The sequence below is a fragment of the Anomalospiza imberbis genome, chromosome 2 (genome assembly GCF_031753505.1).
Source record: "Anomalospiza imberbis isolate Cuckoo-Finch-1a 21T00152 chromosome 2, ASM3175350v1, whole genome shotgun sequence".
Lineage (NCBI taxonomy): Eukaryota > Metazoa > Chordata > Aves > Passeriformes > Viduidae > Anomalospiza > Anomalospiza imberbis.
The window spans coordinates 39,278,982-39,291,172 of record NC_089682.1 but is presented as its reverse complement, the minus strand read 5'-3'; the positions used below and the strand labels follow the sequence as shown (position 1 = coordinate 39,291,172).

At 37.7% G+C, this 12,191-nt stretch overlaps 1 protein-coding gene across 1 annotated transcript in view; it reads right to left on the bottom strand.

The window, feature by feature from the left end:
• ROBO1 (roundabout guidance receptor 1) overlaps window positions 1-12,191 on the bottom strand; it is a 643,691-nt gene that overhangs the window by 81,849 nt on the left and 549,651 nt on the right. Inside the window, exons 6-7 of the mRNA XM_068180592.1 lie at window positions 3,509-3,629; window positions 150-288 (exon numbers count right to left, since the gene is read on the bottom strand). Of these exons, the coding sequence (XP_068036693.1) occupies window positions 150-288; window positions 3,509-3,629 (260 nt within the window). The remainder of the gene's footprint in view (window positions 1-149; window positions 289-3,508; window positions 3,630-12,191) is intronic.

Here is a 12,191-nt window from a genome sequence, read left to right as displayed (position 1 = left end):
ACTAGAGCACAGTGCTAATTAGAAATGTTTTACTGGATCAAGCCAGGCTTTTTGCATTCAAGACAAAGAAATTCTAGCTGTCAATCACTGAATGGCCTCACCATACACCAAACTAGATGTTATAAAAAGGGTAACTCCAAGTACTGCACCTTGCTTTTGGCAGCTCCCCGTCATCTTTCCTCCATCTCACTGTAGGGACTGGGTCACCTCTTGCCTCACACTTAAACTCCGCACTGTCATCCACAGTCACCGCCAAATTGCTCGGTCTCTTCACAAACGATGGTCTCTCTAAAGGGAAAGGAAAGGAAAACAAGGATTAATCCAGCAGTTCTGTGCCCAGATTGCACAGGACCTCTGTGAGGCTGCTCTCAGGTGTCAGCAGCAGCAAGCACTCCATGCAATAATTTTCAATGCTGCATTGGAAAGGCAACTTTTTCTTTCACCAGCACACATGAAGTAAAACAAGCCAAAAAAAAAAAAAAACCCCTGAATGTCCTCTCTGTAGATTTTTTTCATCAAAACTGCTGCTATCCCTGACTTAAATTGCAGGACATGGATGACCCAAGTCCTGATTCACCAGAGTCAGATTAACTGCTGCACACTTATGCTCAGACTTTCTGGAACAAAAGGTGACCTCAGTACAGGCTGGGTTGTTTTGGTAAACCCTGCAAATTTCAGGAAAGGTATTGATACACTTTTCCACCTGTAACAGGATTCAAGCTTTAGGTTACTGGGTTATTCATACTTTCATAATTCCACGCCAGGCTGCACTGCAGCGATGTTTGCACACTCCCAAGGATAAAAGTGGCTTTAAACAATTTCTGGAATATTCCAGGAATGACCCATCTAGAAGAGCAGCACCAGATGACAACAGTATGTCCATAAGAGAACAGGGAAGGTTTAACAGGAGAGTGTTTGGCAGGTTCCTTTGCTAAGGCAGATGAATTTTTTGTCTATAAACCTGTGAAAGCTCTGAGGGAGTTGAGAAGGCAGTTGCATGTTTTGACTTGTATATACTAAAGATATAAATATCATCCCCCTGGAACTGCAACAGTCTGAGGCCACTGGCACCATCAGGAGTGTGAATACCCAAAAATACTCCACTAATTTCTCAGAGGAGTACCAAACAACCAGACAGAAGGATAAAGAGGCAATCCCATGCTCTTCATGTCTCACATTTGTGTTTGAGAAAAGCAGTTCTAAATATTACTCTGGATTTGCAGACACAGAGATTCAATATTACAAAAACTTCATGGTTCGAAAAGGAAATGTGAACTGAACAAAACCTTATTAAAAAAAAAAAAGCTTCCTTTATTCTCGAGGATGTCCAGACCAGCTGGACACTTGTGTTGTAGAAAACTTAACTTTGCTGGCAATGGTAGGAAATAATGTTAAATGAAATAGCAAGTTGATCTTTAAGCTGTCAGTTCTAGCCTGAGTTCATATACAAGAAGTGAGAAATAAAACAGAGATCTACAGACCTGAATCTAGCTGTGAACTAAAAAGATACAAATATAGACAACCCTCTACCCTGGCCCCTTTCTTGTAGGTGCTGAAAAAACCAAACCTGAATGTAAGAAAAGAAAATCCAGATTAAATCTCAGAGTAGGAACAGTTTGGGGAAGAATATTTAACTTAACTATGCAAGAGGAAAAGGACTGATCTGGTAAGACCAAGACTGCTGCCCAACTGCAAAATCCACAAGAGGCACATTGTTCTCCAGATCAGTTTCCTAAAGGAAGAATAATTGACTCCCACGAGTTTTTGTCTGCCCATTTATAACACTCTTACTCAAATGCAGAAACGGATAAGGCAAATCAGCACTGATTTAAGAATCTATCTTTGTCACATGATTATTTGGTACATACAAGGAAAGCTTAGCAAGGATCACTTTGAAACTTTCTAATATTACAGTTTCTGGCATGCAATCCTCCCTCTGATCTAAAGCAGAGACCTAGAAGCAAAAGTTCAACTTCTAAATAACCAAACCTCATAAATAGAAGATTAATGCAGAAAAAATTTAATATATGAAGCCAGCATATTACTTGTGCTTTTTCACGCATATCCAAGTCTGAGTTGAAAGAATAAGGTTTTTTTAAAGATTTCTAGACACAGGCTGGTAAGACATTCAAAGCTTTACTGACCCTTTTGAAAACAAAACCTCACTAGTTTTCTCAGGCTGAAAATCTGAAATGTGTCTGAAAGGAACAAGAGATTAAGAAAAAGCCAGACAGAGCTCTGCCTGCAGTGCGCCCCTCTTACAGGTGTTTAGCAAGAGAAGTATTTTTTCAGCCTAAGTTATCAAACAGTCCAGCCCATGATTCCCTGGTTGGCAGCAGACTAGTGATGAGCTATTAAATGGTACAGTTAAATAGAAGCCTGGTGCCAGGACTTTACTCAATTAATTACAACTTTCAAGTCTAGATTTTGCTCGAAAGTTCTGAAAGTCTATTTGACAATAAACTTCCTCCCCTGGTTATAAGACACTAAAATAAAACAGTACAAGGGATCACAAAGTCTTCCTCAGCTTCTAAAGGGTTACATACCACATTCTTCCTGGATATTCAGTTTGAATAATTTTAAGATGGCATAAAACCCTGTTTTATTTAGGAAACCCCTGCTTCACATGAAACTCTGAACAGGTCTTCAAGTTGCCTGAGTCCTAGCTCAACAATGTAGGGAAGACAGATAAAAGTGCCAAAGACAGACAAGACAGCTCTTAAACATGAATTTAATAAAAATAAAACCACCAACAAACTACTATTACTGCAGCAGCACTGTGATGGAAAACAGTGTGCTGTGAACCAGGGCTTGGATGGTCTCATCGTGTAAAGATGCAACAGCTATTTTTTTTTTAGAAACAATCAAACTATCTGAAGTCTGCTCTAATTGAAAGTAAAATGGGACATATTTTGAAGGAAAAGCACCTAAATTCTCCTATGCTGAAGGAACACTGAGACTGCAGGTGGACTTTCAGCTTCCCTCCTGATGTTGCAACAAAACATGCAATTTTCAGCTAAGCTCAGCTATCTTAAATGAAAACATATTTTTTGATGCTCAGAGGGACTATCAATAGAATCACTTGAACAAGCAGATCTGTTGTAATTTTACAACACTCAGCACACGTTCCTATAAATGAAAGGATAATTATTCCAAATAGAAATTTAGAGTAATTCTGATTCTCTCCAGTAAGAAGGAAAAACTAAGCCTCTGCTTCTTAAACTTGTTAATTTTTATTTTGATGTTATTTCACAATACTGATCCAGTCATGGACACTGGAATTATTTTCAGTTTGAGCATTAAATACAAAAGCATCTTATAATAGGAAGAAATTGTCCCAAGTGGGCTGCAGAGCCATTACCTTCCTTCTGTGTATGAGATCACAACCATGAGAAAAACATTTTCAGCACTGAAAAGGAAATGGATCAGAATAATCTTGACAGAAAGGCTTCCTAGGAAAAACAAAAGATGGACATTTTCATCAATAGAGTCTAAAAGGACTTCTTACCTAAAACAGTGAGCTCTGCAACTTCACTTTCACGTTCTCCAACCATATTTGTTCCAACACAAACGTATTTGCCAGCATCGTTCTTTCTTGTGTACGTGATCATAAGCTTTCCTCCTCTGATCTAGAACAAATCAAGGATAACAAAAATACTTCAATATGAATTATCAAATTAATAATAATAGCTTGGAAAATATTTTGTTACAGATAATAAAACAGAACAAGCCGTTTCTGGTTTTATATATTACATTAAAAAAGTGGAAAAAAATTACTTTTAGCCTATTTTCATTCTGTCATGCAAAAAGCTTGTGTTTTAATTTCACATCACTATTTTAAAATCTCTGAGATTTGGAGACTTGTTAGTTTTTTCTTCATTCTGTGTAATGTAATGCTGACTGCTCACCAGCCTGTTTAATGCTTGTTAGCCAGAAGGACTACAATTCCTTCCCATGTACTGATACAATCAGGTGGAAAGTAAAAATTAGCACGAGACATAAATCTCATTTTCACATCAAGTTCTGCAATTACTTTTTCTTGACAAGAAATATGTGCATGCTATCCTGCTGCTGATCCTGCTCATTATTATTCATGAATTTTGTGTTTGTTTTGGTTTTCATTTCTTAAGGAAGTGAAGGAAATTCTTTATTCTTTAGTTCTTCACCTTAAATATGTAAGTTCAAAGGCTGATAAGCAGATGAGCAGAAGCAATTATATTCTTACTGGGAAATTAATAACATGCTGCTCTTAATTTTGAATTCAGCTTTTGGGAGATAACCCAGTATTCCAATAACCCCCAAATCAGAAACACACTGACCTTTGTGATTCCAAATCTTATTATGATATATAAAAATGCACATTAAATGCATATGAAAATACCTGATCTTCCTTCAAAAGGATTTATTCTCCCATTTTATTGACCGAATGGTTGAACAAATTGCAAAGTTCACCAAAATGCAGCAAAATTTGAGGAGGCACCTGCATATGTACCATGTTTACTTTGATATACAAAGAAAGTTCCTTAATTACAGAAAATACATTCTGAAGTGCACATATGCTTACAAGCCCTATCACTTTTGAAAGCCACTGCAGTTCAAGCCATGGGTGGAAGTAGACAATAAATAAAAGCCACATATGAAGCTACATGAAAGGCTCTAATGTGGTCAGTGACAAGGAGGAGAGTGTTCTCAATATGAGGTATTTAGCTCAAGTTGCCTGCAGCTAGAAATCTATCCCTGGAAATTTGACATCTCGAGCAGCGTTGGGCTTTGATTGTCATTGTAGGATGTACAGGCACAAAGATGACAGTCGGTTATTGAGATAAATGGACACGCACGTGGAGTGTAGACAGTGTTGCATACAAATTTCATTCTGTTGCCTTTGGCACTCATTGCTTGAGAGCACAAGAGAAATGTCCTTTATCATTCAGAAAGCTGGTAATGCTGAAATTTCAGTGGAGATTTAAGGCATGAGGAATGAAAAAATAAAGGTGACCTGCAAACACACATCTTTCAAGAATCTATATGCAGTTTTAGATTGCTGACTGCCTGAACTGGTGAGCAGGGGAAGAGGAGGTAAACTATAACTAGAAGTCTACAGATGTATTTATTTCTGTTTTACATGTCCCTAAATCACCGAAAGCAATTGATTTTCCAAATAATATATGCAAAGGATTAAAACAACCCCACTACTTTCACTTGCATTTTGGGGTACTTGTATATCCAGATACACATGCAGAAATATATACCTTTTATGTATATAAATACTGACCACCCTGGATAGAACAAAGAAATGTATTTATACGTCACAAGAATTTGCCAGCTCATCTGATGATTTCAAACCCATGTAAACTGAAATCAGTGATTCTGGTGTATGCCTTCAAAGTTTGAATGCTAGGGACATTCAGTAGCATTTGTGCTCCTCTGTTATTTTATCACTTAAGAAAATCCCATTCAAATCCACCACAATATGACACAACAGCATATCTTGCACAAATTGTAACCTTAAGCAAGAACAATCCTAGGAATTTCTTGTAGAAATCGCTATGAGATTCCCTTCAAAGCATAGATGGAGAGAAGCATTAAAGCTGAAACATATGAAAAACTAAAAAGTCATTGAAAGCTGCTTTTCTTACAAGTTTTTTGAGATTTAAATAAAGAAGGAGATGCAGAAGAAACATTCCCTCATGGATGTTGAGGAAGACTTCCTAAGATGTGACATGCATGCTGAAGGAAGCTGTGCTTACAACATGAATTCTGAATGCACGTGCAAAGGGGTTTCTTTTGTTAGGTTGGTTGGTTTCCTTAAAACATGAGAAGGGTTTAGAAATTTCACTACAATGATGGTTATTCCACATGGAATTGTGATAAATTACACAGGCACAATAAAATGTGCCACCACTGAATGTGGAATTACACGTCTGTAACTGGAGCAGTCACAGATGGCTAGAAGGAAGTGAACTTCCCCTGGTGGGCAAGTACCAAAATTCTTCAATGCATTTTAAAAAAATAGGTACCCACCATCTCAATAAGACTGGACAATCCCTTCAGTTTAATATGACATTGCAAATGAAAACTGCAGCTATGAAAAATTTATGTTGTCTATGTGCAGTATTTCTTCTCAACAGGCAATCGCAGAAATACCTATGGACCATAGACCAATGGCTTTAAGTAAAAAAGCACACAAAAGAAGACAAGCATGTGAAATTTGGTAGGAACACATAAAGAATCACATCTGAATTTGTCTTACAAAGTTCATATCCAGTATTGAGAGTTGCAAACACTCAAATCACCTTTGAAGACAGTACATGAAATCTTGCAAATTACAACTCTTCATAGTCTGCATATACTTAACAGTTAATTAAGGCATTTTAATTTGAGTGCTCTGGATCTTCTCATATTTTTGCCCTTGCTCCAAAGTACACCAGCTGGACTTTATAGCAGAAAATGGTATAATTTGCAAAAGTGACAGGCAGTGAGTATAGCATTACATCCCAAACCTCCTGAAGAGTTGTGACCATGCTGAATACCAACAGAAGTCCTTCCTAGTAAACAAGATACAGAAAACAGTTTTATTCCACCACTCTAGTAGACATGGTTGTGTCGTGGGAAAAGAACAGTTTTGCTAACTGCCAAAGCTAAAATTCTAATTCTGGAAGTAAGTGTCATGTTTCATTTATACCAAAATGAAGCCAAGGCACTTTTCCACTTTTCATGCCTCTTCAGTATTTTGTTGAGTGCCTAGCAGCAAATCTATCAGGGATTTACAAATAGGATAATACAAGAATAGCACTGAATTCAAGTAAGAGAAGAAGACTGATTCTAATAAGAGAAAAAGATTCTAGTAAGAGAAAAAGCATTTCACAGATGATCTTCAGCTGCCTGTAAGATGTATGGATTATTGTATGTATGCTAAGAAAATATATGATGGTATGGTGACTTACAAAGACTTTTTGAAAGCTATTTTCTATGACCTGCCTGCCTGACCTTATTTTGCTCCTCCTCAGTAAATTGCTCATTCAAGCAAGTCCACTTCATTTATTTCTTTAAACAATAGTTGGAGATGTTCATGCAGAAAACTCTAGGCACCCACAGAGTTAACTAGGTCCAGAATTGTAAATTATGGCCACCCAGCAGCAAAAAATCATATACAAATAATGAATCAACTCAGTCAGCCAATAAATCAAATCCATAAAAACTTACCCAAGGGTTCTACAACATACCACCAGGAATTCAGTATAGCTGAACACACATATATTCTTATTCTGAGACCATATTTTATATACCTATGTGTGTTGTGTATATGTGTGTAAATTTCTGCACGTATAAATCCATACCCATCTGTCTGTGTTATGAAATATTTTTATATATGTGGGTGATTCATTTACTTTTCACAGAAATGTGGTATGAAATATGAGACAGAATGAAGCCATAAGAGAAATGCTTGGGGAGTCCAAATATAAATGTGAGTGACATTTTTTTCAACTTTCTTTCAGTTTCTAGTTTATTTCTATTTAATAAATGAAATCTGCTCTGTTGCAAAATATTTCAAAAGCAAACAAATTAATAGGAAAACCAAATTTAGACTGCAGAATGAAATACTGACTTCTCTTTGTATAGCCAGGGTTCCTGCATATGTGATATCACAAATTTCATATATTTTAGTCTTCTACAGTACAGCATACACAACAACCCATTTTCTCTCATTTTCTAAATTGAAAGTGGTGGGCATGTAATATTAACGTGTCAGACACTACCTTTGCTTCAAAAGTGTACAATCTAATTATGAATAACAATACAACAGTCAAAATACAAGGTGAGTCCAGGCAATTGTAATTAATAGTGATACCAATGGTATATCCAAGTAAAATGGAGGTTTTATTTCTTAGTTAAGAAACACAGAGTTTGTTAATTTCCTTCTGTCTGGTCTAGCTTCCCAAAATATCCATATCACAACTCACCACTGCAGGAGAGGCTGTAAGGCATGGAATGTCAGCAATAGAAGGCAGCTTTGCAGTTTGAACAAAGTTGAACAAAAAAGAGTAAAAATGACTATCTTAATTTTTATTTTAAAATTTGTATCTTGTTCCAAGCTTTGTGAATCCCATGTATTCTTCTCTACCTATTATAGCATGCTTAAATATCAGACACTAGACATCAAAATGTGTTTGGAGCAGGTCTTCAACAATGACTAAATTTGTTCTTGTTTAACTTCAAAGTTCAGACAGACAAGTCTGTCCTGCTTTCCGTTCCATTCTCTGGGACCCCAGGAAGGTACATGCTGCCTCCTCCAGATCAAACACACAAAAAATTCTATTTGAAAGTAGTCTGAAACATTCTTTCAAGTGGTCTTCCTGTGCTGTAAATCTGTCATGACAAAGTGCAAGTCAATTGTTCCCCGCTACCCTACAGACCAACAAAACAGCTTTGCAAGACAGACAGGCCTGAAGGCAGCCTAAAGGAAGGTGCAAAACGCATAGGAAAGTGGCTTTACGTAAAAAGAAGGTATTTAAGGTAGATAAAATGACAATAGATTCAAGCTGCTGCTTCTGGCATCCCAGCCAGTCTGGTATATCAGAGGCAGAATCAGATGCAAGTCCGTTCATAAGACTCCTTTTCCCACTTTTCTGGCCTCATTATTGATGGCTGTAACTACAAGAAGGTGGATATCCACAAAGGCTTAAGAGTTATCTGTGTCCTGAATTGCTTGGTGAATTCAGAGGCAGCTGACAGTTATTCAGCCCTTGGTATTATCACAAGACACCAAATATCAGCATTACTTTATGTGTTTCACGTTTCACCCAACAAGACTCTAGAAACAGCCAAGATATATGCAGAATTCCATAAATTAAAATCAGAAAAGAAAAATCCATGCCTCAGCATGTGTCATTTTCAGAAGTTGAAACTGTAACAATTCCAAATTAACTTTCTATAAATATTTGGCTTTTGTTAATCACAAAGGAAGATTTAATTCAGGGGAAGATTTACTTCACAATAATCCATATTGGCTCACATTAGTCAGAACTAATTTCTGAACACACAGCTCCATTTATATTGCAATATTTGAACCAATAAAATACTTCTCTGAAATGCTTTCACAGCTAAAGTGCAAAACATTTTCTATGCAATACTTCCTTTCTCATTATAAACCAAGATTAAAATCTTACAACAAAACCATGTTACTACTATCTTCATGGTCTTAAATCTGTTCTACAAAGTCAAGTCAGATGCTTCATAAACTGTTTTTCGTATTATTAAATTCAGAAAACACACTAAACTCAACTAATGGACAACACTTAGGCACATTTTTTGGATCACTAAAATTATAGCTAGAACTATCAATCTTTCTGCAATATCCAAAGAAGGCCCTGCAAGGGAATGATGAGTTTACAATGACAACTGTGAAATTTCTGTAAAACTGTAGATTTAACCCCATGTATAAATCTCCCCTGGATGCACTGGTGCACATGTAGCTTTCACTACAATCAGTGATTGAAATCAGAAGTAAAAGTGAACTTGAACTGAACTCAATGTCTGGTATGTCTTCATTTGTCTTCCTTAAGCAAGTCAGAGGATTTGAAGTATCAGTTACACATGAATTTTCTTTTAAGCATCACCACTACTGTGTTATTTACGCACCTCCAAGGATAAAATCTCAGATCAGCCAGGGTTAATTTTCCACACAAAATCTCTCAGTTTTTAATTATGTTACCTAAAGAATCACAAACATAATAAGGAAACATAATACTAACAAACCACAAATTTTAAAACATATTAAAAAATCCTACCTGGTAACCATAAAAGAAACTACATAACCCAAATCTCCAGAGGAATTTAGCAGCCTGTTTCCCACTGTAAAAGAAAGACCAAGGTCACTCTGAGGAGCTGTGTTAGAGTCACCAAGGATGAAGACAAAAGGCCCACCTACATCACCAGACCTGACTGCATGTGGCAGATCACACCTAAACCCTGCAGACAGCACCAGGAGTGGAGGGAGGAGAGTACAACCACGACTTTCCAAAGGGGTCCAGACTCTGCTGCTGATTCCAAGGGAATCTCAGTTCCTGACTATCATAGGTATTGACAATATTGTCTTACTTTTCTAAGTCTGAAACTAATGTTGGCAGGATGACAACATGGATTTAAGACAACTGTATATCGTGGGGTGTATTTCATCAATGGAAAATTTCCTACTTTCCCCTAAGAAAAGAGCAGCTGTGCAGAGCACGAGTCTTCAACAGCAGAGTCCTAACATTCAATTTCAAACTTTAGAAGGATGGGTAAGTAAAACTTCACCAAGACTTGTAATCTGATGGAAGACATTTCTCATCAGATTTCTCACAGCCATCGTGCTAAAATACAGTGTTTTTCAAGGTTCTTATGTAGGGTCTTCTAAAGGGAACTGTTCTGACAGGACTCAAGTTATCAAGAGATTTGAAGTGGAAGTTTGTCGGTCTTCTTCAACTATGAGCTCCCACAAGAAAATAAAACATGCAAAACTAAGGATCTCCTAGACTTACAAGTACAATTGTGAAGCAACAACAAAATCCTCACAGTTTGAGAGGAGGGAATAGAAATGAATTATTCATATTTTTCTCCTGGCTGGTCTGTGCAGCAGGTCATTATTTCCAGCTGTGGCTTCAGTCTCTCTGTGACCTTCTGAGATGCAGCAGTTTTGGCTTAGACTCCCACTTGTCTGGAAGAGAAGGCACATCCCCTCTGAGCCTGGCTGCCCACTGCTGGCTCCTCACTCAAGGGATGCAAATTTCAGGCTCCCAGATCCTTCCCGTGACCGCTGCACTTCCTGCACTAAATTGCCTGTGAAAGCTTTCCTCCCTGGAGCTGGCACAGCAGCTTCCCAAGGGAAGAAGGATTTTCTTAGTTCCTCTGGGGCTAAACCTGAGCTCTTTATGGCAGAGAACATGAACTGAGAACCAAACTAAGCAAATAAAATTAGTCACAGGTGACTAAAATGCAGTGGATTCTTTCATACATTTCCAAATTTGTATTTGGGGAGACAGATTTGTATTTGTATTTGAGACAGATTGGACCTCTCATTCAAAACATTTTCTGTAAAAACTTTATAATCAAGTTAACTCCCAAAGAAGTTTTGGTTTTGCCAACTAAACACTACAAATAAACAAGTATTTTGCAATACTAACCCTGAAAAAAATATAAAATGTTTTCTAACATAACTAAAAATCTACTGATTCTCTGTCTTTTGACCAAGATGACATGCCATGGAAATGAGACCACACTTCAAAAGAAGGATATAAACCCATGTTAAGTTTCTATTGCATTTATATCTGACTGAGCCTAAGATTAGTAGACCTCTTCTACAGTAAATGCTGGGTAGAAAAAGTTGTGAAAACATTAAACTTTTCCCATCATTTGTCAAAGAGAGGAGCATATGCACTGCAATGCTGATTTTTCATGAACAGTTAAACACAAAAGTCATATATTAATCTGCCACATTTCACTTTTCCATCACTGTTCACTACAGCTCTTGTGACTGCAGCACATGCAAATCATAAATCACAGATTTTCTTGTATTTTTTGTGGTTTGCACACAAGCCTTATGTTACAGGACTGAGGCAAAAACTTGCAGTCACAGGCAACCACAAGCAAATCTTGAGTGCAACTTTCATTATTTCTGAAGGACTGCTGAAAAACCACTGGGCTAGACTTTACAGCTACAGAAAGCCCTCTTCTTGGAAGATGCTAAAATTAAACTTACAAAGGATAAGGAGGAGAATGTATGCACAGAGAGGCAAAGAGCAAATCCCCCAATTTCCCCAGCTCACAGAGCAGCCCAGAATCAATATTTTTGTGCTCAACTTTAGATCCTCCAGAGAAACTCCACAGGCAGGGAATGACCTGCAGATCTTGGTCCGTTCACAAACGTTCTCTGTCGCCACAGATTTTACAACACAGGCTGATCTTCAGCAACACAGAGCAAAGCCAGGAGCTACTTGCAGCCTCTTTTCTCCTGAAATAAGCCAGCCCAGGTTGCAATCAAGCAGAATAAAACATACACTGTTCCCATGCTCCACATGTGCGGGGAGCAGCGCTCCCTGATGCTCAGATGTGCCATCCTTTAACTGCGATAACCCCTGAGCGCTGCTGTTCGTGGGCTGCTGCCAGGCTGGACACGGAGAACATGCTGCCCATGTGGTTGGGCTCTTCCCACT